The sequence below is a fragment of the Hemicordylus capensis genome, chromosome 2, assembly GCF_027244095.1.
Source record: "Hemicordylus capensis ecotype Gifberg chromosome 2, rHemCap1.1.pri, whole genome shotgun sequence".
NCBI classification, from domain to species: Eukaryota; Metazoa; Chordata; class Lepidosauria; order Squamata; family Cordylidae; genus Hemicordylus; species Hemicordylus capensis.
The window spans coordinates 297,928,211-297,956,191 of NC_069658.1; the positions used below are offsets into that span (position 1 = coordinate 297,928,211).

Consider the following 27,981-nt stretch of genomic DNA (forward strand, 5'->3'; position numbering starts at 1 on the left):
AAATCCTGGGAGTTCTGGTATCTCCAGGTAGGGTTGGGACAGAACCCTGTTTGAACCCTGGAGAGCCAACTTCTGGTCAGAGCAAACAGAGTGCTGAGCTAGAGGGATTAACAGGCCAACGGGTATATGGCAGTTTTCTATACCTATGTAACTGACAGATTCTGAAATTCAGTTACATTTTGTTTCTGCTCTGCATAATCGTCAGTTATAAACATAAACTGTTCATAGTAGATGGAAGAAAGTGGAACAAGAAATGGAACAAGAAACCATCAGGATTATGAGATGAGTCCAAAATGGAAGTTAGGAATTGTGAAACTATCACAAGGTGAATGGGAGGGTGGTGTTTGGATGGGGTAGTTAGTCATGGCTTACCAACATTTCCAGACAAACTTTGAATTATGGATTGAACTATAAGGTGGCAACGCTTGAACCTACCTAGAAAAATTTCTTCAAAAATTTCAGCTATTTTGAAGAATTTGCCAGGAACACAGAATTTGCTCTATTTTTTTGTTCCTATTTCCCAGGGGCTTCTCTGGGCCTGGAAACATGCTTTCAGTTTTATCCTTATATACATATATGAAACAAGCCAGTCTCTGGCTTCTTTTTGTTGGTGACTCTACATTTCGATTGCCCTGTGGGTGGCAGCCCTTTACTGCCATGGGAGAAACTACAAAAGATGCCATTGGTGGAAACACTAGTACAGGGAAAAAGTTCCTCCTCCTCCTCACACCCAATGAAGGGCACAATGTCTATCCATGCACAAGGTACACAGAGATACACGATGTCCAGTCTGTATGGGCCTCTGCCCCTTTTGTCTGCGCTTATAATGATGGGGATTTTATTAACAGTTAAACAACGATGAGATAAGAAAGAAATTCAATGGGAAGTTGAACCTGGTTCCTCAAACTGTTTTGCACCAACTGGTTTACTGAGTTAGCTCTCTGGGATAATTTAAACATTTTTAAAGAAAACCAGTCTCTCTGTTGCATTTTACAAAACCCTGTTCAACGTCTCCTTGATTCCAGTCTGCTAATATCCTCATACAGGACATCACCACATGAGTTTTGTAGTGCAGCTTGATTCTACAAGGAAACAGATATTCCAGCCTTTCCTCTTTGTTATTAAAAAGACTGACATATTAATCCTCACTGCATAATTTAAAGTAGCTTAGAGTTGAACCATAAGCATCATGGAAATGATTATGCTGGGACAGTCTTGAAATAATGAGGCTGTTCTCATGCGTAGCCTAACCCAGACTAGGGAAGCCCAGCCTGGGTTAGTCTGCAAGAACCACAGCTGCCTAGCCCGGCTTTTTAGCCCAGCTGTTTAGCTGAGGTTAAGGGAGCAAACGCTCCCTTAATCTGGGCTACCTGCTCGTGTTTCCAGCCCAGCTGCACACAGAGGTGGGAGCCTAGAGCACAGGATTCCCCCAATGCATTGTGCATACCATGCAGTGCATTGTGGGATTCCTGGAGGCTGGGAGGTGTCGTCCTGGCCTCCTGAGCTGAATGCTGTGCCATGCAGCACAGCTCGTATGGGAGCGCAATTCGTTTCCCCAAAACAAGAACTCACTTGTCTGGGGGGAAGGTGAGTAAAACAAGCCTTCCCCCTCCCTGCCCACCACCCCACTCACCTGGTTGTGTGAATAGCCTCAATCTCTTTTTCCTGAGTACTGATACATATATTTTGCATTTCACTTTAGCTCTGTATTGCTAAATATGGTCATGAATATGCTATTCTTTCCTTTCCCTCCAGGCCTTGTATGTTTATGTGTGACCAGTCAATCAGTCATTTGTTCCCTCCCCCACCCCATGCATATATCTTTGTTAAACTGATATTTTACATGTAACAGTGAGCTCATCTTGGATCTGTGCATTTCTGTCCCACTTATGCAGATAGCTCAGAGCTGATTGCCATACTGCCTCTGACCTCTGACACTGCAGTATGACTTATTGACTTTAGGCTGTGACTGAGGCATTCATTTTATGAGCCATTTCATTGCTTGTTTCCCAGTGAATACATCGGTGAAGCAGCAATACCAAGATAACATCCACTGGATTCGGGAAGCCAGGGAGCACAAATTGGTATGTATCCTACTAGCAAGCTGAAACCATTTGTGCATTCTTCACATAGTAATTCATTTTAAAGAGCATTGCCTCTAAACTGAAGATTCAGACCTAAGCTAAATCTACTTCCTCTTTCTTTTCTTCACCTTGAGATGGGTGGTATGCAGTCTTGTGGATTGCTTCTGGTCTGCCATTCTTCACCAGCTCCTGTGATTGGCAGGCAAAAGTAAACTGTTAGGCATGCCACAGCTAGTATACATGTTCAGAGTCTGACCATGCCTTTGGCTTAGCACAGAGTAATACCTTCTGAATGCACTTCAGACTCCAGCTTCAGCAACTGACTTTGGAGATTCCGGGCTGGAGCGCATACCCTCCAGGTTTAAGTTGTATATGGCTTCCCATGACCCCTACCTGCTCCTGACCATCACACACTAAAAATATGTGAATCTTGCTGCCATGCAATGTCTGCTAGAAAGCCAGACAAAATGCTGCAGATAGAGAGAAATAATAGTAGATGTTTAACATTATTTGCTACTGTAGTTCTTTTCCATTTCCAGTTTTTTTTTAAAAAAAACAACACCTTCAAAACAACCTCTTTAATGTGCAAAAACAGGATGTTAAAATAAGCTTACAAACTTACAAACATGTAAGCAAAGCAAATGTTTCGGTGTAAAGTGTTTACAATCTTTTCAGGATACCAGCTGGTAATACCTCAAGGCTTAAATACAGTAACCAAGCTGAAAGCAGAAACAAACGAGAAGGAACGGAAGAGAAGAAAATAGGCAAACCTTTAACCTTATCAATGACCAATATAAAGAAGCCATGAGATATATTGGTCATCGAAAGGGTTAAAAGTTGAGTTTACCAAGGTGTTACCAGCTGGAATGCTGAAAAGAGCACCGATGATGGTGTTTTACACCAAAACATTTGCTTTGCTTGCATATTTGTAAGCTTATTTTAACATTCTGATTTTGTGAGTTAAAGAGGTTGTTTTGAAGTTTTTGTGAAGTTTTGTCATGCACATTTCATCACCATTATATTGTTTTATTCAAAGCTCCAGTTCTGATAGCTTCAAGCCTATGCTTCTTAATCTGATAGTAAGGAAATGATTAATATTGGATTGTGGTTCTTACAGTGTCGATTTACTGGCTCATGGCAGCTAAATATAAAAATAATTAGTTTTCATTGTGTGAGTGTAGATGAAAGCATAGTCAAATGGAAATCTTAATGCCTTAGCCATGGAAGGAGAATATTCATGAATGTACCTTCCTTGCTTTTTCCATGAAAGAGAACAGATTTGGCTCTGGCCTACATCTGGACCATTGAGATAAGCCAAGAAACCTTATTGCTTCATTATTTCTGTTTTATAGGTTGTAGGTTCCCAAGCCAGAATTTTGTATTCTGATCAGAAGGGTCGCGTAGCTATAGCAGTGGCTATTAACCAAGGCATTGCTGAAGGAAGGATTAAGGTACAATCTCTCTATCTTTTTCATGTACTATAACCTCGTAATTTTATCTCAGGGACCTTCAGGGAAGTGGTAGAGGCATCCCACTCCAGGGCTGATAGCTCTGCTGCTCTCAGGAAGAATGAAGGTCTCAAGGAAGGAGGACATTGGTCTGAGGAAGAGGGAAATGCTCCTTTAGAAGGGACTCCTTCAATGGATGATGAGCCCATATCCTCTTGCACAGGGGATACTCCTCCAGGGGCTGGGGGCCACCTTGTAGTGGGCAATTTGATCATTAAAGGTATAGAGAGATGGGTTTGTGACCCACATGTTGACCACATGGTGACTCGCCTGCCTGGTGCGAAGGTTGCGGACATCACACAGCATCTAGATAGGCTCTTAGGCAGTGCTGGGGAGGAGACAGCTGTCGTGGTGCACGTCGGCACCAATGATGTGGGGAAATGTAGTTGGGAGTTCCTGGAAGCCAAATTTAGGCTAAATTTGGAGTCCAGGACCCCCAAGGTAGCATTCTCAGAAATGCTACCTGTTCCACATGCAGGTACAGTGAGACAGGCAGAGCTGAGGGGTTTCAGTGTGTGGATGAGATGTTGGTGCTGTGAGGAGGGGATTAGATTTGTTAGACACTGGGATACATTTTGGGGCAAGCAAGGCCTGTACAAAAGGGATTGGCTGCACTTGAAACAAGATGGAATCAGACTGCTGGCACTGCTGGCAGGTTGCAGAGAAGCTTTTAAAATGACGCCTGCGCAACAGCCAATAGGAGCTGGACAGTATCCGGTTCGGCAAATGCCATCGTTTAAAGTATGAGGGTGTAAAGGATTCAGATAAAACAAGAGGGGACAGAGCAGAACCGCATAAAGAGCAGACTCTTTGTGCCGGCTGGTCAAAGAGTCGAAAGAAAGATAGCATACACCAGGTGAAAGATTCAGCGTATAGGTGCTTATATGCCAGTGCCAGAAGCCTCTGAGCCAAGATGGGTGAGCTGGAGTGCTTGGTTGCTAACACAGAAATAGATATAGTGGGCATAACAGAAACATGGTAGAACAGTGAGAACCAGTGGGACACTGTTGTCCCTGGACATAAAGTCTATAGAAAGGACAGAGAGGGGCAACTTGGAGATGGAGTAGCACTGTATGTTAAAGAAGGGATAGAATCTAACAAACCAAGGTGGACCAGAGTCCTCCACAGAAACCCTGTGGATGACAATACAAGGCCTGAAAGGAAATGTGCTACTGGGGATGTGCTATCACCATCCAGATCAAAATGCTGACAGTGACTAGGAGTTGCAGGAGGAAATCAGGGAGGCTTCAAGGAGTGGCAGGGCAGTAATAATGGGTGACTTCAATTACCCACACATAGACTGGGTAAATTAACAGTCAGGTAATGACAAAGAGGTCAGATTTCTAGATACGCTAAATGACTGTGCCCTAGAACAGTTGGTCTTGAAACCAATCAGAAAGAAGGCGACTTTGGACTTAATCCTGAGTGGCACCCAGGACCTGGTGCGTGATGTCAGTGTCATCGACCTGTTAGGGAACAGTGACCATAGTGCCATCAAATTCAGCATACATGCGGGTAGAGAATCACCAAGGAAGTCTAACACAGACACTTAGAATTTCAGAAGAGGAAACTTCTCCAAAATAAGGAGTATGGTGAAAAGAAAGCTGAAAGTGAAAATCAAGAGAGTCACTTCACTCCAGAATGCATGGAGTTTACTTAAAACCACAATACTAGAAGCCCAGTTAGATTGTATACCCAAAAGGAGGAAAGGTACCACTAAGTCCAGGAGGATGCCAGCAGGGCTAACAGGTAAAGTCAAGGAAGCCATAAAAGGGAAGAAGATTTCCTTCCAAAATTGGAAGGCTTGTCCAAATTAAGAGAACACAAACTCTGGCAAAAGAAAATAAGGTAGGCGAAATGAGAGTTTGAGGAACATTTAGCCAAAAGTATCAAGGGGAATAACAAAAACTTCTTTAAATACATCAGAAGCAAGAAACCTGCCAGGGAGGCAGTTGGACCATTAGACAATGAGGGAGTGAAAGGGATTATTAGGGAGAATATGGAGGTTGCAGAGAAGCTAAATGAGTTCTTTGTGTCCGTCTTCATGGCAGAGGATACTGAGCATATACCTGTTCCTGAAGCAGGCTTTTCGGGGTTGGAGGCTAAAGAACGGAGTCAGATAGAAATGACAAGAGATGATGTTCTAAACTGTCTGGGAAAACTAAAAACTAACAAATCACCAGATCCGGCTGGCATCCATCCAAGAGTCCTCAAAGAACTCAAATGTGAAATTGCCAACCTGCAATATATAACTTATCCCTGCAATCAGGCTCTGTACCGGAGGACTGGAAAGTAGTAAATGTAACACCAATTTTCAAAAAGGGATCCAGGGGTGATCTGGGAAATTACAAGCCGGTTAGCTTAATGTCCATTCCTGTCGTAAATCTGTTAGCTCGGCTAACCCAACAGGATTTACGATCCCTTCAGCTCTCCCCCTGTGAGCTAAACAGAAAGTAGCAGCAAAGCTGCACGAAGGAAAATGAAAGACTCACAAAGAAAAATAGTAGTAAATGAATCAAGTCCCCTGAACTAAACTAGGTACCCCCCTCTACGATAACTGAGTAATAACTGAAAAGAAAACAACAGAGCAAGGAATGAACAGAACAAAGCATACCAGAGCAAGGAATTAACGGAACAAGAAACACAGAGCAGGAAAGAACAGAACAAGGGCAAACTGGAACTCGAAAAGTTGAGGAATTCTAAATAGAAACACGGTCTGCGGTAAGCGAAAGTTGCTAACAGCATCTGTGCAAGTCACAGACTGCTTAATATATGGCTCAAGAGAACCGGCAGCCAAACAGCCAATTCTACTTCCTCTCCTGTGATATTCTGCGCCTGCGTGTCTCCCACTGAGCCTTCCTCTTGAGACGTCTTCTCAAGACAGGTGAAATCCCAGCCTCCTCCTGATCAGCCTTCATGTCTGGCAGCTGTTCCGATTCCTCAGCTCCAGAGTCTGGTCTCCGTGCCAAATCCTGTTGCTGCGCCTCTGAGCCCTCACTACCAACCGAGTCCTACCGTTCCTCCTCTGACTCTTCTGAGTCAGAGGTCTGAGCCATGACAGTTCCAGGCAAATTGATGGAAAATATCCTCAAGGATAAAATTGTAAAGCACATAGAAGAACAGGCCCTGCTGGGAGAGAACAAGCATGGCTTCTGCAAAGGTAAATCTCGCCTCACAAACCTGTTGGAGTTCTTTGAGAGTGTCAACAAGTGTGTGGATCAAGGTGATCCAGTTGACATAGTATACCTGGACTTGCAAAAAGCTTTTGACAAAGTTCCTCATCAAAGATTCCTGAGAAAACTTAGCAGTCATGGGATAAGGGGACAAGTACATGTGTGGATTGCTAACTGATTGAAGGACAGGAAACAGAAGGTAGGGATAAATGGAGAGTTTTCACAATGGAGAGAAGTAAGAAGTGGGATGCCCCAGGGATCTGTACTGAGACTGGTGCTTTTTAATTTATTCATAAATGATCTAGAAGTAGGGGTAAGCAGCAAGGTGGCCAAATTTGCAGATGATTCCAAACTCTTTCGGGTAGTGAAATCCAAAACAGATTGTGAGGAGCTCCAAAAGGATCTCTCCAAACTGGGTGAGTGGGCGACAAAATGGAAAATGCAGTTCAATGTTGGCAACTGTAAAGTGATGCATATTGGGACGAAAAATCCCAACTTCAAGTATACGTTGATGGGATCTGAGCTGTCGGTGACTGACCAGGAGAGAGATCTTGGGTTCATGGTGGACAGCTTATTGAAAGTGTCAACTCAATGTGCGGCAGCTGTGGGAAAGGCCAATTCCATGCTAGGGATCATTAGGAAGGGGATTGAAAATAAAACTGCTAATATTATAATGCCCTTATACAAATCTATGGTGCAGCCACACTTGGAGTACTGTGTACAGTTCTGGTCACCACATCTAAAAAATGACATTGTAGAACTGGAAAAGGTGCAGAAGAGGGCAATCAAGATGATCAGGGGTCTAGAGCACCTTTCTTATGAGGCAAGGCTACAACACCTGGGGCTATTTAGTTTAGAAAAAAGACGACTGTGGGGAGATATGTTAGAGGTCTATAAAATCATGCATGGTGTGGAGAAAGTGGATAGGGAGAAATTCTTCTCCCATAACACTAGAACCAGGGGTCATCCCATGAAATTGATTGCTGGGAAATTTAGGACCATCAAACGGAAGTATTTTTTCACACAACGCTTAATCTACTTGTGGAATTCTCTGCCACAAGATGTAGTGACAGTCAACTACCTGGAAGGCTTTAAGAGGGGTTTGGATAACTTTATGAAGGAGAGGTCTATCAACGGCTACTAGTTGGAGGGCTATAGGCCACCTCCAGCCTCAAAGGCAGGATGCCTCTGAGTACCCGTTGCAGAAGAGTAACAGCAGGAGAGAGGACACACCCTCAACTCCTGCCTGTGGCTTCCAGCAGCATCTGATGGTCTACTGTGTGAAACAGGATGCTGGACTAGATGGGCCTTGGGCCTGCTCCAGTAGGGCTGTTCTTATGTTCTTATATACTCTAAGCCTCTGACATAGGAGATTGGTCTGGATTAGAAAAGACCCTATTGGTCAGCCTTCTAGGAAAAATGTTAACATTTTTCTGACAGGGTAGAACTTTGGCTGATAGTGTGGCGCAAATATTTTTCTAATAAAAATACTATCAATCTGAAGGCAACTAATTTGCAGTAGAGTAACAAGAATAATAGTTTTGAAATAATTCTTGCTCTAATACTAAACACATGTTGTGATTAAGCTTTATAAATATGGCATTTCGTTATATTTTTGAATCTGACTCCTTTTAAAATTTCCATTTGGATTGGAGAACTTTTGCCCACATGTCAAACAGACATTGTGGGAGGGCTGATCTAGAACAGAACCATAAGGGCAGATTCTACTCCCCACCACAATGCTATTGTTCCAATCCAGATCAGACCTCACATGGATGCTATTTACATTTTTAAAATGAAGTCTGCAGGGTTAGGAACATAGGAAGCTGCCTTATACTGAATCAGACCATTGATCCATTTAGTTCAGTATTGTCTACACAGATTGGCAGTGGCTGCTCCAAGGCTGCAGGCAGGAGTCTCTCTCCGCCTGATCTTGGAGATGCCAGGGAGAGAACTTGCAACCTTCTGCATGCAAGCATCCTCTAAGGGGAATATCTTAAAATATTTTCACACATGTAGTCTCCCATTCAAATGCAAACCAAGGTGGACCCTACTTAGCAAAGGGGACAATTCACGCTTGCTACTACAAGACCAGTTCTCCTCCTGGTCATAAGACTGGCATATTGTCCTGTTTGACCCTGAGGCTAGTGCACTACTGTAGCTTGTGTTTGTTAGACCTCATTGTCCTCTATAGGTACAGAAGAAAACAGAGGTGTGCAACATTAAGCTCTGTGATCGGTAGGCAGTTAGGCAGTATCGAATGTCTAGTTTGGTCAGTCCTGAAATAAATGCTACAAGTCTGGTCTTCTCTGCTTTCCTGGTCAACAGAGGAATGCCTTCTGCCTGTCGCCTTCAGCTTATCCAGCCTGGACTGAAGCCCAGAGATCCAGCTGAAGTTCCAGCTATTGCTCTAGAGACCTTGCAGAACATACCCTCCAGGTGGAGAATCGTATGTGGTAGCACACATTCTCAGCCTGGCCCTGATTAATATCATGGAACATGTGTCCCAGGCAAAAATCACTGTTGTGCTACCCTCCTCCACATACATTTCAGAACACATGTGTTTTCCAGCCGAAGATGTTGCCAGAAGTAATATGTGAATTAGCCCTGAGTTGCATCTGTATCTGTCAGATGTAGTGCTAGCAGTGACAGTAACTGAGATCAGCAACAAGCACAAACATATTTGAATGCTGGAAAAAATAAGATGCAGTACAATACATCTTATTCCTTTCAATACACAAGGTAAATTAGTGTAACATTACAAGGCTCAGTCTGGCAAGTCTTCACTGAGCCATGTCTGCATTATCTTACTCTTAAAATGTTTAGTAAGATATGTTTAAATACCATCAATCTTTTGGAAGAGTCAGAAAGAACCACTTGTATACAGTATAAGCTTGATCAAAGAGAAGAAAAATGCCTTTTATGCATGAATGAAGGGCAAGGTCAAACTCTCATGCCCGTATTGCTTCTCTCTTTAAAAATTGATCAGATTTTTGCTTTCTGTTGCCATCCTTGTGAATGGGTTACAAACAGACCAAATCATTCACTAGTAACACAAAGCGAGACCATACCTCACCAGTTCTTTCACATTTACCAAGAACAAGCACTCTCACCCTGCCCTACACAGAGGGCTTGTTCTCATAATAATTCACATCTAGGTTTAATGTGGGTTACCAACATGGAAGTTATTGTGTGAACCCATGCCAAGGTGAATTTTGTGTCATAAACCACCTTGTTGCGGGTTTACGCAATCACTCCAATGTTGGTAACCCACATTAAACCTAGATGTGTAGGACTGTGTGAACAAGACCAGGATCACTATATGTAATCAGTGTAAGAATCTGTAATCAATGCAGGAAATCAGCTGGCGCCTCCATGTGGTTTCCTCTAAAATAGTGAACAGTGGGATGTGGCAGATGGAGGTAATTTGTTAATCTTGTCAGAAGATAGAGAATCAGACCAAAACCTGCCATTCTTCCACCCTGTGTCTGTCTCCTACCTCTCCCCAAGAAAGCAGTTTGTCAGCTGGAACAGGACATTTTGGGATCATTACTGGGGTGATTATAAGGATAAATGTACAGGTGACTTTTCCCTGTCCTTTTTCTATGGTGAAGCTTTCTTGCACATATGCTCCATACATACTTATATTTAATTGTAGTCTAAAGGAGGGTTTTTAATTGTTCAGCACATGGTTAGGTACAAGGGAAAGTCATAACAGGTTTATCCATGAGAGAATATCAGGGAAGCCACCACATGATGATTTCTAGTTGTTATAAATAGTCATATAAACTAATCTGAAATGCATAGCAGACAGTATCTAACACCAGCACATGAAAGCCAACTGTCATCAATGCTGGCTCTAAATTATTCTGTGTTAGAATTACCATAAGTTGAGGAGTGGGATGCAGAATGATTGACAACAAAGGGAGGGAGAAGAAAAGGTTGTGTAACAGTTACACACATCAAGACTGTGAGGAAATGCTTTGATTGATTAAGTACGGAAGGTATAAAGCATGGAGTAAAGGCTGTGTGCACAATCTAGCTGAAACACTTGCTGAATTCTTCCTCTGAAAGCAATGGAATTTTAGATTGGTTAACGTTGGCTTGATTGTAGCTTGTGTGAAAGCGCTGGAGCTGTTGCTGGTGTCTCTATGACTAACTTCCTCCTTGAGTTTGTGTGGCTCAAAATAAATGTTAATCTTCTTTAAATATTCCCAGATGGCCATCTTTATTCAGAAGTGGCCCAAGACATTTTTGGTGTCTGAGGCACAAAATCTGGCAAGTGCCTTATCATCATCAAAATGTGATAATGTAAATAACTGAAAATGTGTTGTCTTTTATTGAACCTATATATCTTCGGCCTGATGTGGTCTGCCCTGCCATATTTAATGTTGGAGCTCTCCCTGACTGTATTGATGATTGTAGTATTTTTTGGTTAAATTAACTGATTGATATGAATAAGGGTGATTAAATCAGATTTTAAATTATCTGACTTAGCTACTCAAGGGAGACATTTTGTAAACAAAGAATGATCAAATTTATTCTTGTTTGGCATAATCTTTACCTGACAAGAATTCTACTTCTCCCTTGACTTTTTTTGTAGGCACCAATTGTCCTTAGCCGAGACCACCATGATGTAAGTGGTACAGACAGTCCTTACCGAGAGACATCAAACATCGAGGATGGATCAGCATTTTGTGCAGGTCGGTTCAGTGAACAGAAGAAATAGCTTAAAATGAGAAAATAATTTCACTGAATAGTCTGAAAAGCATTGCATCACCTTTTTTGATCTTACAGGTAAAATTTCCTTTTACACTGCAGATGTCTGTGGTTCAGTGATGTGATTTGTTGTGGTTGGAGATTTTGTAGGCAACATCCTACTTCAGATGGATGGGGGAAAGGTGCATCATTCTCATCCTCCATGCCCACCAATGCTACACTTTAAATTGCCCCTGCTTTATAAAAATCTTGTTGTGTATGGATTCCAGGCAGGAAGCCACAAGGCACGAACTGGTGTCTGTAAGGATGTAGTCTAGCAAGACAGTTTAGTTCTGCATGCAGGACCATGGAAAGCTCCAGCTAAGCAGCTTGCTCTGACAAGTACCAGAGGTGGAATAAGGCCTTAATTTCCCCTGAACTCAGACTACCCCTCCCAAACTTCACATTCTTACATGCAGAGTCACAATCTTTAAGGGGCAGCTCTTTGGTATGTAATCTTACTCTTACTGATCTCTATCAAGTCTCACTGAACCTGTTGCCAGCACTTGTGGGCAGGCACTGGAGAGTCTGAAGTTCTTGGTATGGAAGCAGCTAGTTCTTTGGAGAACTCAGACTTGGAGGATGTTATCTCTGGAGACTTCCATCCTGGGATTTCTTCAGGCCTGGCTTGGTGTTGGAGCCCAGAACATGGTACACTGCTGGTCCATCCAATCTGGTTGATCCCATCTCATCAAGATTGAACTCTGAACTGCAACATGGGACAGGAATCATAAGAGATCTGACAACAATCTGATTGTTGTCAACAATATGAAATTTACTTTAAAACAAGAGGGAAATATATCTGAAAACAGTCCATGAAATGCAAAAATTAAGATTTTGCTACACATCTGAAATTTTTTTTTTAAAGAATAATTAAAATTCCTGCATGCCAGTAATTTATTTCCTTTCTTCCCCTGCAGATATGGCTGTTCAAAATTTTGTAGGAGACTCATTTAGAGGAGCTACCTGGGTTGCCTTACACAATGGTGGTGGTGTTGGCTGGTAAGGAAGCTTTGACTAGATGCTGTCTAGTGAGCATCTAGAGAAGGACATTTAGAAAGACAGGATACATGCTCTTGCTGCAGTAATGATGGTAGGATAATGGATTTTCACTATGGAAATACTGAAGGTCATGTTCTCATGGGAATTTCCATGCTTCCATTGCATACATGAGGAAGTTGCCCTATGCAGCTGATATTAAGGGCTTATGTGCAACAGTAGTGCTCTCATGTGGCTCCGGTTCCGTCAATGGGGCCCATGGCAAATAGCTTCCCAGTGGATTGTCATGACCCTGCTGCATAACTGGTGAGTGTGGAAAGCAAACCTGTGCAGAAGGGTGCCCCGTGGCTCATGTGTTCTTGTACTAGCACCATGTTTCCCTAGATCGGGATTGCAGCACTTGCATTCAGCTGTTCATTTCTGCCAGCTCACAAGTAGCAGGAGCAAATACTGAGTGAGGAGCTGGGGAGCTCTCCAGCAGGAGCCGTGTTTGCAGGCCTTGGTGAAGGAGCTGTCTCCAGGGAGCTAGCAGGAAGAGACTGGGGTTTTTTATAGTGGAAGTGGCTGCTTTGCCTCTGCATGAATCTCGGCTTTCCCTGATCCAAAGCATGTGCTTCTTTTCTCCTCTCAAAGAGGACTAATGGAAGGAAGGACTTAGGCCAAACAGACGGTGTGTTGCTAGTTATGGCTTTCTGCACAAGCCTGTTGTTGCTGCCCTTGAGGTCCCAGAGCAGATGAAGAAGGGCCAGAAGTTGGAGTGGGGTCTCTGTGGGAGTGTTGAGTCCCATGTTATTGCAGCCTATTCGGGCAGAGAGACGCATCCCCACCTGCCCCGCTGAGATTGTTGTGAGTTCCCAAGGAGCCACAGTAGAGTATGGGAATCCCCCTCTTCCATCTCCTGTCTCTTTTTTCCTTTTAAAGTTATACTCCCAATTTCTTTGTTCCTTTTTAAATCTCTCCCCCTTTCTTCCATATTTATGGTGTGTGCATGTGTATGGTGTATGTGTATGGTGTGTGAGAGTGTTGCCATATTTATATATGTGTATGTGTATGTATGTATTTATATATGTATGTACCACGAGAGCCAGCGTGGTGTAGTGGTTAGAGTGCTGGACTAGGACAGGGGAGATCCGAGTTCAAATCCCCACTCAGCCATGAAACTAACTGGGTGACTCTGGGCCAGTCACTTCTCTCTCAGCCTAATCTACTTCACAGGGTTGTTGTGAAAGAGAAACTCAAGTATGTAGTACACCGCTCTGGGCTCCTTGGAGGAAGAGCGCGATATAAATGTAATAATAATAATGATGATGATGTATTATTAACTAATTAATAATAATAGTAATTTAAAAACCCACATTTTTATACTGCGCCATTCACAAGGCCCTGGGCGGTTCACAGTCTAAAAACACAACTAAAACATTAGCACAATTAAAACAGTTTGAAATACAGATAAAAACTCTAAAACTTAACACTATAAAACTATAAACTATAAGTCTGAGTAAACAGGCATGTTTTACTAATATGAATATGACGAACATTTATATACCACTTTTCAAAAAAAAAGTTTCCAAAGTGGTTTAAATAGATATAAATAAATAAAATGGCTCCCTGTCCCCAAAGGGCTCACAGTCTAAAAACGAAACATTAGACACCAGCAACAGCCACTGGAGGGATGCTGTGCTGGAGATGGATAGGGCCAGTTTATCTTCCCCTGCTCAATTAAAAAATCACTACTTTTAAAAGGTGCCTCTTTGATCAGTTAGCAGGGGACTTGATCAGTTAGCAGGGTTTTAAGGTCCTCCTTAAAAACATCCAGAGAAGGGAGGCACTAATTTCAGTAGGAAGCACGTTCCAAAGTCCTGGGGCAACCCTAGAAAAGGCCTGGGAAAATAGCACCTAGGGCAAACACTGAAATTGCGCCCTCTGTCCAAACATCTGACACCCATCTTTCAGATAACTTCACCATAATATCAGCTGAAAAATACAAGTCAAGCTCGTTAATCTTTTAATATTTCAAAAACTATTTAGCAGTGGACGTAGCCAGACCAAAAAATGCTGGGAAACTACAAATTTCAGTATGCTGGGGCTAATGAAATACCCAAATACTAAGTGGAGGTGTACTTGGAAAAATAAACAGAAGTGCCTGTCTAATAATAATAATAATAATGAGAAGGAGAAGTCAAGAACCGAGCAGAAAAATGGAGAAATAAGCCCCTGCATGGTCAATATTTACACAATATAAGTGGAAAATCAGACATAACCAAGACATGGCAATGGCTTAAGAATGGCAACTTGAAGAAAGAAACAGAGGGTTTAATACTGGCTGCACAAGAACAGGCACTAAGAACAAATGCAATAAAAGCAAAAGTTGAAAAATCCACAACAAACAGCAAGTGCCGCCTTTGTAAAGAAGCAGATGAAACCGTGGACCACCTGATCAGCTGTTGTAAAAAGATCGCACAGACTGACTACAAACAAAGGCATGACAAGGTAGCAGGGATGATACACTGGAACATCTGCAAAAAATACAAGCTACCTGTAGCCAAGAATTGGTGGGACCATAAAATTGAAAAAGTTGAAGAAAATGAAAATGTAAAAATATTATGGGACTTCCGACTACAAACAGACAAACATCTGCCACACAATACACCAGATATCACTGTAGTCGAGAAGAAAGAAAAACAAGTCAAAAAAATTGACATAGCAGTACCAGGGGATAGCAGAATAGAAGAAAAAGAAATAGAAAAAATCATCAAATACAAAGAGATCTACAAATTGAAATTAAAAGGCTGTGGCAGAAGAAGACCAAAATAATCCCAGTGGTAATTGGCGCCCTGGGTGCAGTTCCAAAAGACCTTGAAGAGCACCTCAACACCATAGGGGCCACAGAAATCACCATCAGCCAGTTACAAAAAGCAGCTTTACTGGGAACAGCCTATATTCTGCGACAATATCTATAACAATTGACAATAAAATTCTGGCATTCCAGGTCCTTGGGAAGGACTCGATGTCTGGATAAAACAAACCAGTCAATAACACCTGTCTGACTGTGTAAACAAGAAATAATAATAATAATAATTTTGATTAATTAATTTGATTTATTAATAATTAATAATTCAATTTCTATACCGCCCTTCCAAAAATGGCTCAGTAATTCTCTACTATGCACTGTAGCATCACCAGTTTTAAAAATCAATGGAGAATTTGACTTTTCCCAGATACTCTGAAAATAATTAAAGGATATGCAGAGTAAACTGTGTCACTGCTTGGAATATATTCTAGTATTTCAGAAAGACAGTTGAAATGAGAGAAAGAGAGCAAGAAACTCCCAGTGGGCCTTAATACTAAGGATTTCACGCTGATTCAAAGACAAACTCACCATTAATAGCCATATTATTAAGACATCACATTTAACTCACTTATCACAAGAAGCAAAGTAAGAGCAAATGAATACAATCCTAGCTCATAAACTTCAGCTCAGTATTCACAAGCCCTGATTCTCTGTACATAGTGCCAATCTGAATATGTGTACAGTGTCTTATATTATTATTATTTTTTAAAAAATTACCTGTAGCCCCTTTGGGGGGCTTCCTAAATGCCGTGTGTGTGTGTGGGGGGGGTGTCTGCAAAGGTTCCCCCTCTGCTCACTGGCCTCTAGGGCCTCGCAGGGACCATTTGAGCATGTGCGGTGGCCATTTTAAAAAATAATATTTCTTTTTTTAAAAATTGCCACTGAAAATAAAATGGCCACTGCGCATGTTCAGATGGTCTCTGCAAGGCCTGGTATGTCCTAGGGCCTCACAGAGGCCATTTGAGCATGCACGGTGTCCATTTTGTTTTTGGCAGCCTTAAAAAAATTTTTTTTTACAAAATGGCGCCCCCTTCAAGTGGCGCCCGGGGCACGTGCCCTGCCTGCCCTACGCTAGATACGCCCGTTGGCAACTGCAACCAGACCTCCCCAGATGATCTTAAAAGGCAGCGGGGTTCATGAAGAAGAAAACATTCTCTTAAATACCTTGGACCTAAGCCATTCAGGCCTTTATAAGTAATAAGCACATTGTATTTCATTGAAACCTATTGGCGTAATATGATCTCTTCAGGTAACCCCAGAGACCAATCTGGCTGCTGCATTCTGTACTAACTGCAGTTTCCAGACCATGTACACTGGCTGCCCAATGTAGAGCACATTGCAGTAGTCAGTTCTGGGTGTTGCCAGCATATGCACCACTGTTTTAAGGTCATTTAAAAAGAGCCCCTGGTGGCGCATTGGTAAAAAAACTGCCGCTCTGTAACCAGAAGGTTGCAAGATCGATCCTGACCAGGGGCTCAAGGTTGACTCAGCCTTCCATCCTTCCGAGGTCGGTAAAATGAGTACCCAGAAATGTTGGGGGCAATATGCTAAATCATTGTAAACCGCTTAGAGAGCTTCCAGCTATAGAGCGGTATATAAATGTAAGTGCTATTGCTATTGCTATTTATCTCCAGAAATGGACTAAGCTGGCGTATCAGCCAAAGCTGATAGAAAGCCCCCCTGGCCACTGCCTCTACCTGAGAAACCAGGGAGAGGTTTGGATAGAAAAGTATTCCCAGACTATGTACCTGCTTTTTCTGGAGGAGTGCCACTCCATCCAGAAGAGGTCGATCCAAGCCACTTCCTAAATTCTGACCTCTCACGATGAGTACTTCCATCTTGCTTGGACTGTTGCTGTTAGGCTATTACCTGAAGTTGACATGGAAAAATAGATTTGGTTGTCATCTGCATATTGATAAAACCCTGCACCAACTCCCCTGATGATATCTCTCAGCAGTTTCATGTAGATGTTAAAAGGCATTGGAGATAGAATGGAGCCCTGGGGGACCCCATACAACAGCTTTTGTTTTGAAGAGCAACAATCTCTAAGCGACACCATCTGGAACCTACCCGAGAGGTAGGAGCGGAACCACTGCAAAGCAATGCCTCTCACTCCCAACCCCTTCAGGTGCTCCAGGAGGATATCATGGTCGATGTTATTGAAAGCTGCTGAGAGATCCAAAAGGATCAACAGAGTCATACTCCCCCTGTCGAATCCTAATTGGAGATCATCCAACAGGCCGACCAAGGCCATCTCAACCCCATAGCCCACCCAAAAGCCAGTTGCAAATGGGTCCAGATAATCTGCTTCTTCCAAGACTGCCTGGAACTGAGATGCCACCAGCCTCTCAATCACCTTGCCCAACCATGGGAGGTTGGAGATAGGTCTCCCATGTATTAGATTTGTATACTGCTCAACTGGCCAATACCCTTGGGGCATTTTACAATCAAAAGAGAAAAGAATATACAACATTAAAAATCAACACTAAAACAATGATATGAATAAAGCAAACAAAAACCAAAGCAATTAAACAGCCAATGATGTTAATAAAACCGAGGGGGGCTACACTCAGCACATTTAAGTGTGCTGAAATTGTCCCCAAACAGTGTGGCAATGGGGAGCTGAAACAAGACAAATACAGAACAGTACTTTGCTTTCCAGCTCTCCAGAAATGCCCCCAAGCTCCCAATCCTTTGATTTTTGGAGGGTTTTTTGTTTGTTTTTCATAGAAAGGAGCCACAAAATGGCTCCACACTGCCTCCAAACATCAGAAGTCATTTCTGGATTGCAGAGGAACTGCAATAATAGCCTTAATTTACCTCTGTGAACAAGGAAACTGGGTCCCTAATATGAACTGCCTGCAAATAGTAGGAACTGTATAAGGAGAACCCACGAAAAACAAGGATCTACTGTACAGCCTTGAGGTGTCTGGCCTTCTTTCATGTATGCAACTGAGGGGGTTACCAATGTTTATTTTGAAAATGTTATTTCAAAAACCTTCTGGAAGACACCTGTTTTTGTTTTGCTTTATCTACCTTTGGGAAACTTAGACATCTTACTGCATGAAATACATTGGCTTTGCTGGAGTTTGGAAACCTCGTTTATTGACTGAGGCTTGGTGTTACATGGTTCTCTTTTAATTAGTTTCCAAGTGTTAAAGGTACACATTTGTGTTTTATAAAAACTGACCATGGCATTCTCTGGGGAACATAATTTTAAGCAGGACAAAGTGGCTTAGTTGTTTTGTTTTTAAGTAAAACCGACTTATTATCACTGTATTCACATGCACATACCTTCAGAGTGTCAGTGGATGGAATGTATTTTATATTTCCCTCAAGCTGCATTTAAACCCATGACCTTTGGACCCTCGTATAACATGCTGATGTGCTAAAATGCAGCAAGAGATTGCTGATACAAAACAGGTCAGGTGCCAGCCATCTCTCCATCTCCTCATCCCACCCCAATTAGCTCCAGCATTTTTTTAAGGAACAGCAAAGGAAGAACTTGCTCAAATAAATCTCTTTTCAGTGGTCATTGAACCTGCAAGCATTCTTAGAGCATGGCATCCTCCCATCTTATTTTTAAAAAATGTTATTAACATATCTATATTCCACTTTTCAATTTAAATTAAAAATGATCAAGATAGCTAACAACATAATTTAAATACAATCCGAGAAATGTAAAAACAATAAAACATATCCAGGAGCTACAAATAAAACAACAAAGACGAAGAAACCAGAAATGAACCAGACCGAGGGCTTCCTGGAACAGAAATGTCTTCAGCCAGATATGAAGCATTATTAAGGAGGGAGCCAGAAGGATCTCCTGGAGCAGAGAGTTCCACAGCCTGGGCACTGCGACTGAGGAGGCCCTATTGCATGATCCTGTCAATCATGACAATTTTCTGGAAAACTTTTCAGTTCACATTTCCCTGGAAAACCCACATCTCTGCTTCAGATAGAGGAAGGGAAAACAGAAGAGCCTCCCCAGCTGACCCAGTTGGCCAGACAGGATAATGTAGGAGGAGATGATAATTTAAATATCTTGGCCTGACACCATTAGGGGAACAGATATGTATTACTGTACTTCATCCCTGAGATACTTGTGCACTGGGCCCTTCAAGTGCGTCTAGTCTCCTGCATCCAGTCAGTTGGCAGGATAACTGCAGGGACAGTGACCAACCACTGGATTAATGAAGTGCTTAGGCAGCAACGGGGCACTAGTGCTATGGGGGAGGGGTGATTTTCATCAATCTCCCCTTCCCTCTGAAGTCCACTGTGGTTCCTGAAAATATGTCCCCGAGGGTTCTCCTGTGCCACTCCTGTGCAGCCAGGAGCAGCAGCCTGTGCCCCTGGAGGCCCTGGGCTGGCCTTCCTCCTCAGAGATCCTGCTCACTAAGTGGGCTGTCAGTAAATCTGGATCCTTGCCCGTACAGAGTTTTCTAAGCAATAACAGTTATGGCCGGTTTATTAATCCAATCCCTGACTTAGTTTGGGGCCTTTTTATCCCTGCCCTGTTCTACTCCCAGCAGATTTATGTGTCAGCAGTCTTCATAAATGGATTCATGGCGGCTTACAACTGGGGTCACACTAGAAGTAATATTCAACATGAGCCAGCATGGTGTATTGGTTCGTGTGCTGGACTAGGACCGGGGAGACTCAAGTTCAAATCCCCATTCAGCCATAAAACTAGCTGGGTGACTCTGGGCCAGTCACTTCTCTCTCAGCCTGACCTACGTCACAGGGTTGTTGTGAAGAGAAACTTAGGTATGTCGTACACTGCTCTGGGCTCCTTGGAGGAAGAGCAGGGTATAAAATGTAAATAATAATAATAATAATAATTCCCCCACTTGTAACAATTTTAAATAGCAGCTGCTATCCAATCTGGATTGAGTTGTCACTCTTCGAATGGAACCGAGGGTTCCTGCATTTGGATGACCACAAACCGCAACCTCTGGCATGGTTGCCTGCAGTTTTGTGTGATGTCCGAAGGTGGCCAATGTAATAACAGCATATCATATATTCTTCATATAACACACTACCAGAAAGAAGGGAGAAGGAGATAGAGTGCTGGCTCTGTGTTGCTTATAGCACCTACCTGTGTCCCATGAAGTCTGATTTTACTGTGTGATCTAAGGCATATTGAAATGAGTGCCTCTCATACTTTCCATTTGCTATTCTGAACTAAATAGGAAATGCAGAAAGAGCTCTACCAGCATAGCTTCATTTCCCCATGAAGGCTGTCTGCAATGCACTTGAGAAGAGATCAGGGTGGGCTTCAACTCTGAGGCTGATGGGGATCATATATATGGAATAAGTGCATCCAGGCTCCACAAATTCCTCCATTTTTGGCCCTTCAGCTTCCCAGCTGAGACTTTTGCACATGTGAGTTTGAGCATTCCATTGTCATTGGGATTTTGCTGATGAAAGGACTGACACATATGAGTTGCAATCCAGATGCCGCAGAGAAATACACAGATTTATCAGCCAGCATTGTTTTGGTAGTTGTTTCATGTTGTTTTCCCCAGGATGTTTGATTGATTTTGATTTTAGCCTTCCTTCAAGAGCTAAAAATGTATCTCCCTTGTGTTTTTATTTATGGAACTGATAATCATGCAGCCCAAATAGAGGCAGACATAATGTACTCATAAGAACCTGTAAGTCACAGTTAGTGTTAGTTAGACCATATATGGAGTTACACTAGGGTTGGCCATTGTTACAGCAGCTCAGTTCTCAAAGCATGTTTATTAGCAGGAGGCCAAAGTAACTTACAGCAACAAAGAAACAGGGGCAATTTACCGACTGAAGTACACAGTCAATAGTGTGATGTCTTGATTGCAAGAGGGGCCTGGAATTCTTTGATCACCTTGGATGGAGACATCTGGAAATTATAGGAGGTAGCTTAGGTCAAAATGCCACATGTTTCTTTAATTATTGGAATATATGGCCCAGTGCTAATGAGGGTAGAGCGCTCTCCTATAAAAGTGAGAAGACTTGTTGGAAAACTCAACTTAACAAACATGACTTGTTGCAGGTATAATTTATGGGCATGTTTAGATGTATGGGATGGGGCCAATCTGGACCTCACTGACTTTGGATGTATGGTGGTTTAGCTATCAAAATATATGGCACAATTCTAGATTTGACTCCAACATAAGAAATCTGATAACTAACTTTGCCCAAACATCATATGGTGGATAATTTAGGGTTGGATCTTTTGAAATACCATCTTGCACCATTACCAAATATCCTGTTTAATCACAACATTGTCAGAAAATCTACCTTTGCTTTACTGTCATGCTGGCCTGATTGAATTGCTGAAGCTATTCCTGCAGCAGCAACATTCAGTCACTCAATTCACACGGCACCCACTATTATTTGCATCCATTTTAAGATAGTAAGTCCGAAAGGGAGGTGGGGTGAGCTCAGTGTGTATAGCACATACATTACATTTAGAAGTATGAACGTATCCTTGGTATCTCCAGCTACAAGAATCCCAAGTAGCAGAACTCGGAGAGCTGCTGCCCATGTGAATGGACAACTGCATGAGCCCGATGAGCTAACTTGGTATAAAGATGTTTCATATTTGTCCGGTTTGGGGAGTATACTATGAATTATTGTTAATGAACTCTACACTTTGTAGAACTACAACTCCCAGAATTCTGTTTTTAAAAAGAGGCATGGTAGTAAAATAGGCTTGAAATTGGTTTCTGTTTGTAGTCTAACCAGTTGTTAATGAACACTGAAAAGCTGTTTGCTTTTCAATCATATTAACCACAGTTGTCTGCCATATGTAATTCAAGCAGTCTGGACATACAGAAGGTAACATAAACTTAAGTGCTTGACCCAGCTGCAGCTTCTACATATGAAAGTATTCTTGAAGACCCAGCTTCTACTGTGTTTGGTCTATTATCATAAGCTTGTTTTAAAATTATCTGGAAGCCTTCAGGCATAAAAGTAAGTAACTACTATTACAACATGTGTTATAGCTTATAGGTTTCATTAAATTTTGCTTTTTGGCCATTCCTATCAATCTTCCTCTTCCCCATCTATGCCCTGTACATCTAATGTAACTGATAAATTTTCTGACAGGCCAATGCCACATCTATATTCTGTATATTATTTTTGATGCTAAATATTGTAGCAGCAAATTGTAACAGCAGCAGCAGTCATTATTAAGCATGCCTATGGTCAAGGCAGGGCTTGACCATAGATATGTGTCTATCCAAGAGCCCTATAAGGCAAAAGCCTGTTTTAAAAGTAATGTCTTTGTCTCATAACAGACTCCCCATGGTAGTCAGTTCCACAGGCGAGGTGCAGCTGCAGATACCACCAATTAATGGATGATCAGTCTATATCAAAGGCTATTGGACTACCCCCCCCCCTCTTTTTTGAGCAGGTGGTGGCCTCTCAGCTCCAGGCAGTTTTGAAGGAAAGAGATCATCTAGACCAATTTCACACTGGCTTTTGAGCAGGCTACGGGGTTGAGACTGCCTTGATTGGCCTGATGAATGATCTCCATTTGGAAATTGACAGGGGGAGTGTGACCCTGTTAGTCCTCTTGGATCTCTTGGTGGCTTTCAATACTATCCACCAAGGTATCCTTCTGGACCACCTGAGTGGGTTGGGGGTGGGAGGAACTGCCTTGCAGTGGTTCCATTCCTACCTCTCTGGAAGATTCCAGATAGTGTTTTCTGCAAAGCAGGATTTAATTTATGGAGTTCCACAAAGCTCCATCCTGTCTCCAATGCTTTTTAACATCTACATGAAACCACTGGGAGAGATAATCAGATTTGGTGTAGGTGTTATCAATATGATGATGACACCCAAATCTATTTCTCCATATCAACTTTATCAGGTAATGGCATTTCTTCTCTAAATGCCTGCCTGGAAGCAATAATGGGCTGGATAAGGGATGACAAACTGAGACTGAATCTAAATAAGACAGAGGTACTGACTGTGTGGGGTGTGTGTGTCAGAACTTGATATATGGTTTAGATCTGCCAGTTCTGGATGGGGTTATACTTCCCCAGAAAGAACAAGTACGTAGCTTGGGAGTGCTCCTGGATCCCAAATTATCTCCAGTTTCTCAGGTTGAGGCAGCAGCCAGGGGCGCTTTTTATCTGCTTCGGCTAATATGTCCGCTATGCTCATTTTTGGAGGTAAATTACCTTAAAACAGAGGTACATATGCTGGTAACCTCCAGGCTTTACTACTGTATTGTACTCTACATGGGGATGCCTTTGTACATACTCCCGAAACTACCATTGGTGCTAAACACAGCAGCCACACTGGTCTCTGGGATAATCCAAAGAGGTGATATAACACCGATCTTAAAAGAACTGCACTGGCTACCGATATGTTTCTGAGCGAAACACAAAGTATAGGTAATAGCCGTTATTACCTATAAAGCCTTTAACAGCTTGGGTCCAAGGTATTTAAGATAACACCTCCTTTGTCATGAACTCTCCTGCTTATTAAGATCATCTGGGGAGGTCCTGTTACAGCTACCACTGGCTCATTGGTGGGCCTTCTCTGTGGACTCAGAACTGGGCCTTCTCTGAGGCTGCCCCAGGGCTCTGGAAGACACTGCCTGTCAAAACCAGAGTTTCTCCATTTCTGGCTGTTTTTTAAAAGACCCTTAAGACCCTTTTAAAAGCCTATTTTCTCAGGCTTTTAATTAATTAATTTTAAATTGTTTTATACCATAACATTGTTTTAATCATTTTAACCTGTTTTATACTTGTTGCATCTCTGTGGTTGCCAGGAGTCGAAATCGACTTGATGGCACACTTTACCTTTACTCCGCTTAGGGATGCACATGTCAGGTGGTATATAAATATGATAAATAAAGTATATAGTAGCACTATATCTGACTCTGAGTACCCGGGGTTGGGGTCAAGGAAAGGCCATGACCTTTCATGTCTTGCTTGTAAGCTTCTAGCAGTGTCTGGTTGGCCAGAGGCGTAACTATAGGGGGGGCAGGGGGGGCACGTGCCCTGGGCGCCAAAAAGAATGTTGTAGATAGTGATGTGCATGGTCCGGAGCAGTCCGGACCAGCACCAAAGGGGAGCCTATCTTTTAGGGCGGGGAGGGCTTGTTTACCCCTCCCGTGCCTCTTTGCCCCCACCAGTGGCCGTAATCTACTGTAAAATTGGGGCGCTGGAAACCAGCCGCCCCAGCCGCCGCCGCTTCCGCCGTGCCCCCCCCCCCCCGCGAGCAAATTAGAGAAAAAAAGGCTACTGCCTACAAGGAAAGGCTACTGCCGCCCCCCGCCCCCCCACCCGCCACCCCCCCACGAGTGCTCACCAAGTTAGAAGAACTTAGAGAGGAGCTCGCGAACAGAGCTCCTCTCTTATCGAAGCCTCCGGCCCAACCGGGGCCTTGGGCGCGTGCGCACGCGCGCTAGAGCTCTTTATCCTATAGAGCTTTTGCCGGAGGCCCGGTCTACCCGCCGGGAAGAAGCCGGGTAGACCGGGCCTCCGATCGCTGGGGCGGCAGTAGCCTTTTTTTCTCTAATTTGCTCGCGGGGGGGGGGGGGGGCGCGGCGGAAGCGGCGGCGGCTGGGGCGGCTGGTTTCCAGCGCCCCAATTTTACAGTAGATTACGGCCACTGGCGGGGGCAAAGAGGTGCGGGAGGGGTAAACAAGCCCTCCCGCCCTTAAAGCAATACCCCCCCACCCGGACCCGGACCAACCAGGGCAGAACCGGTCCGGCAGTTTGGCCACTCTATAGAATGGCCGCCGGACCGGTTCGGACACACGCCTAGTTGTAGATGGGAAACTTGATTTGAGCCAGCAAAGCCATTTTTATATCCTTTTAATTTGACAAGATGACATGAAATCAAAGCCTTCAAATCCCAAATCACTTATGAGTAACGTCTCATAAAGACTTACAGTAATATTGTTATATTATATATATTCTCTCCTGATTTAGAGAAGCATAAGCTGGAGTGTGTGACCATCACCATGAATTCCAAACTGCCGTGTAATAAACTTAAATAACCGTGGTCTGACCTTTAACAAACATGATAATTTTAGCTGCTTAATGATCAGACATGCTGGCATTTTCATTATTTGTTTAAACAAGTGCTATTTGGACTGCCCAGGACTCAGGAGAGTTACAGTGGGTTCTATCCCTGGCACCGGCACAGAGGGAAGAACTGAGCTTGTGGGCTGGACAGTGTGGGAAAGGGCAACATGGCTCCCTCTTTAACCCGTACTAGGATTCTGGTTTCCTCAACTGCTCGTGTCCCATCTTTTGAACAAAGCAGTGATAAATTAGGTTTACCTAATGACATCCACATGCACTGTTTCCTCTAACAGGGATTCCCAGATGTTGATGACTACAATTCCCAGCATCCCCAGCATCAATGGCCTTTGGCTGGGGATAATGGGAGTTGTAGTCAACAACTTCTAGGAATCCCTGTTACTGGGAACACTGGCCACATGCCTTTCTTAGGTCTACTTTACATATTCCTTTATTCTCAAGTTTTCTATTTGATTGGGTGGGATGTAATGCATGTGATTTAAAAAAAAATTTTAAAGGGGAAAAAATTAAGAATGTAATTTTTTAAACCAATTTAAAGGGGAGAAGTGATCAACGGAGGATTTGGCCTTGTCCTGGATGGCTCAAAAGATGCAGAGGAACGTGCAAGGATGATGCTGAGTTGGGATGTTTCCAATGGAGTAAGCAAATCTATTTGAACTTGAAATATTGCTTTGGTGTTTATAAGTGTCCATCCACCCATACATTCTTCCATTAATCTATCAGATTTCCCAAACTTCTTAGAAGGGCCATGTGAAATTACCATGAGAAATTCCCCTTAGCTCTTGTCAAATTTATACTATTTGAAAGTCCAGGAATCTATGGAGTCATTCTCATGACCAGCCCTACCCAGATAGGACAATCCTAGTCCGAGTAGGACTGGTCTTGAGGAGCATCGGAATTGCTCCCACTCCTGGTGCTCCACCACCAGGTAGTCCAGGTTTGAAAGCTGGGCTAGAAGTAAGGTAAGATGATGCACATGCACCTCCTACCTTATGCCCGGTTGTGTGGGTGAGCAGGCTGCCTGCTAATGCCTTTTGGGCTGTTGGCAGTCATATTTACCAGAGAGCTGGGGGTGGGGTGGGGGGTGAAGCACCCCGGAAGCCAGGGATCTCCCAGTGCACTGCACTGCTTGCATGGTGTATTGTAGGATATCTGGCAGTCGGACTGCCTTTCCCCCACTTCCCACTCATTATGCCGGTTGCTGCCATGCTTCTTGTGTCAGTGCATGAACAGTGGATAGGCTCAGATCATGTGGTGGGGGAGGCAGGTAGGTTCCTGCTTTCTTGCCAGCCCCAGTGCCTACAGTCATTAAAAAAGGAAAGGAAAGGTTGTGCCATCGAGTTGGTGTCGACTCCCAGCAGCCACAGAGCTCTGTGGTTGTCTTTGGTAGAATACAGGAGGAGTGGTTTACCATTGCCTTCTCCCACACAGTATGAGATGATGCCTTTTAGCACCTTCCTATATTGCTCATGCCCTGGTATAGGAGTTTCCCATATTCTGGGAAACACACCAGCGGGGATTTGAGCCAACAGCCTCTTGCCTTCTAGCCAGGTTGCTTCCCTACTGCGCATGAGAACGACCTTTATCTCTGTTAAGGTCTCTCTTTCCATTAGACATAGAGTAATGCTGAATTCGAAAATGAGGCATTGGGAAAGAGTCAATTACGGACAAAATCCAAATGTCATGTACAGATAAACCATTAATAATTTAATTGCAAGCACTGTAAAGCTCTTATTATTCAATCTCTCATCCCAAACTCCCAGTTATTCCAATTCAACAGTGCACACATGGGTTGCAGGGGCTTACCATGAATAGGGCACTAACTTGCAACCCAACATGAATTGTTTTGGATGCCCTACAGGCATAAGGGATAACAGAATGTATTATATTCCTCATTTATTACACCACCACTCCATACCATTATATGGAAGAGGCACTGCTGTTGCACTTCACTTATTTTTGAAAGCCTGTGGTGTGAGAAAATGTGGTTCACATTATCTGCTATTCCCTTCCGGGTCCAGCTGTTTCACCCATCCAAGTAAAGGCTGCAACATTTTTCTTCTTTCTTGGTAATACCAAGAAAAGGAGTACAGTATTCCAAAAAGGCCAAACTAATAACATGCAGTGAGGAATCTGGACTTGCTCCCCGTTTCCCTAAAGTCTCCCAGATGAAGGTTTTTCATATGGAGGCAGATGTCGTCAGAGGGATTCTGGTTCTTTAATTTCATATGAGACATTGGTGAATAATTCTGCTGCCTTGGTCCTTAGGGACAACCAGGATACAGAACGCAAAAGGAATCACTCTGCATGTATTCTTTTTCCTATACCTGAAAGTCATGTAGGCACATTGTAGAAGATTAATTCCATGGAAGTAGACCACAAGTAGTTATCAAAACAGATGATAAAACAGCAACCTGAAAAGGCATTATATTAACTACTACTACAGCAGCAGAGAAATAGAACCCTTTTATTCCACATTATAATGAGCACTTTTATTGTATAAATCTGCACAATTCTTAATATTTCTTTTAAAAAATACCTCTCTCCTGATTCAGTGAA

The 27,981-nt window shown here is 43.0% G+C and overlaps 1 protein-coding gene across 5 annotated transcripts in view; it reads left to right on the top strand.

Moving 5' to 3' along the window:
- UROC1 (urocanate hydratase 1) overlaps positions 1-27,981 on the top strand; it is a 170,934-nt gene that overhangs the window by 67,920 nt on the left and 75,033 nt on the right. For 3 of the 5 annotated variants that reach the window (XM_053295784.1, XM_053295783.1, XM_053295785.1), the window contains 5 exons: positions 2,014-2,084; positions 3,437-3,535; positions 11,369-11,468; positions 12,444-12,525; positions 25,961-26,060. In XM_053295784.1, the coding sequence (XP_053151759.1) occupies positions 2,014-2,084; positions 3,437-3,535; positions 11,369-11,468; positions 12,444-12,525; positions 25,961-26,060 (452 nt within the window). Of the gene's footprint in view, positions 1-2,013; positions 2,085-3,436; positions 3,536-11,368; positions 11,563-12,443; positions 12,526-25,960; positions 26,061-27,981 lie in introns of those variants that run through there. The other 2 variants (XR_008316088.1, XR_008316089.1) reach the window with 2 other exon arrangements.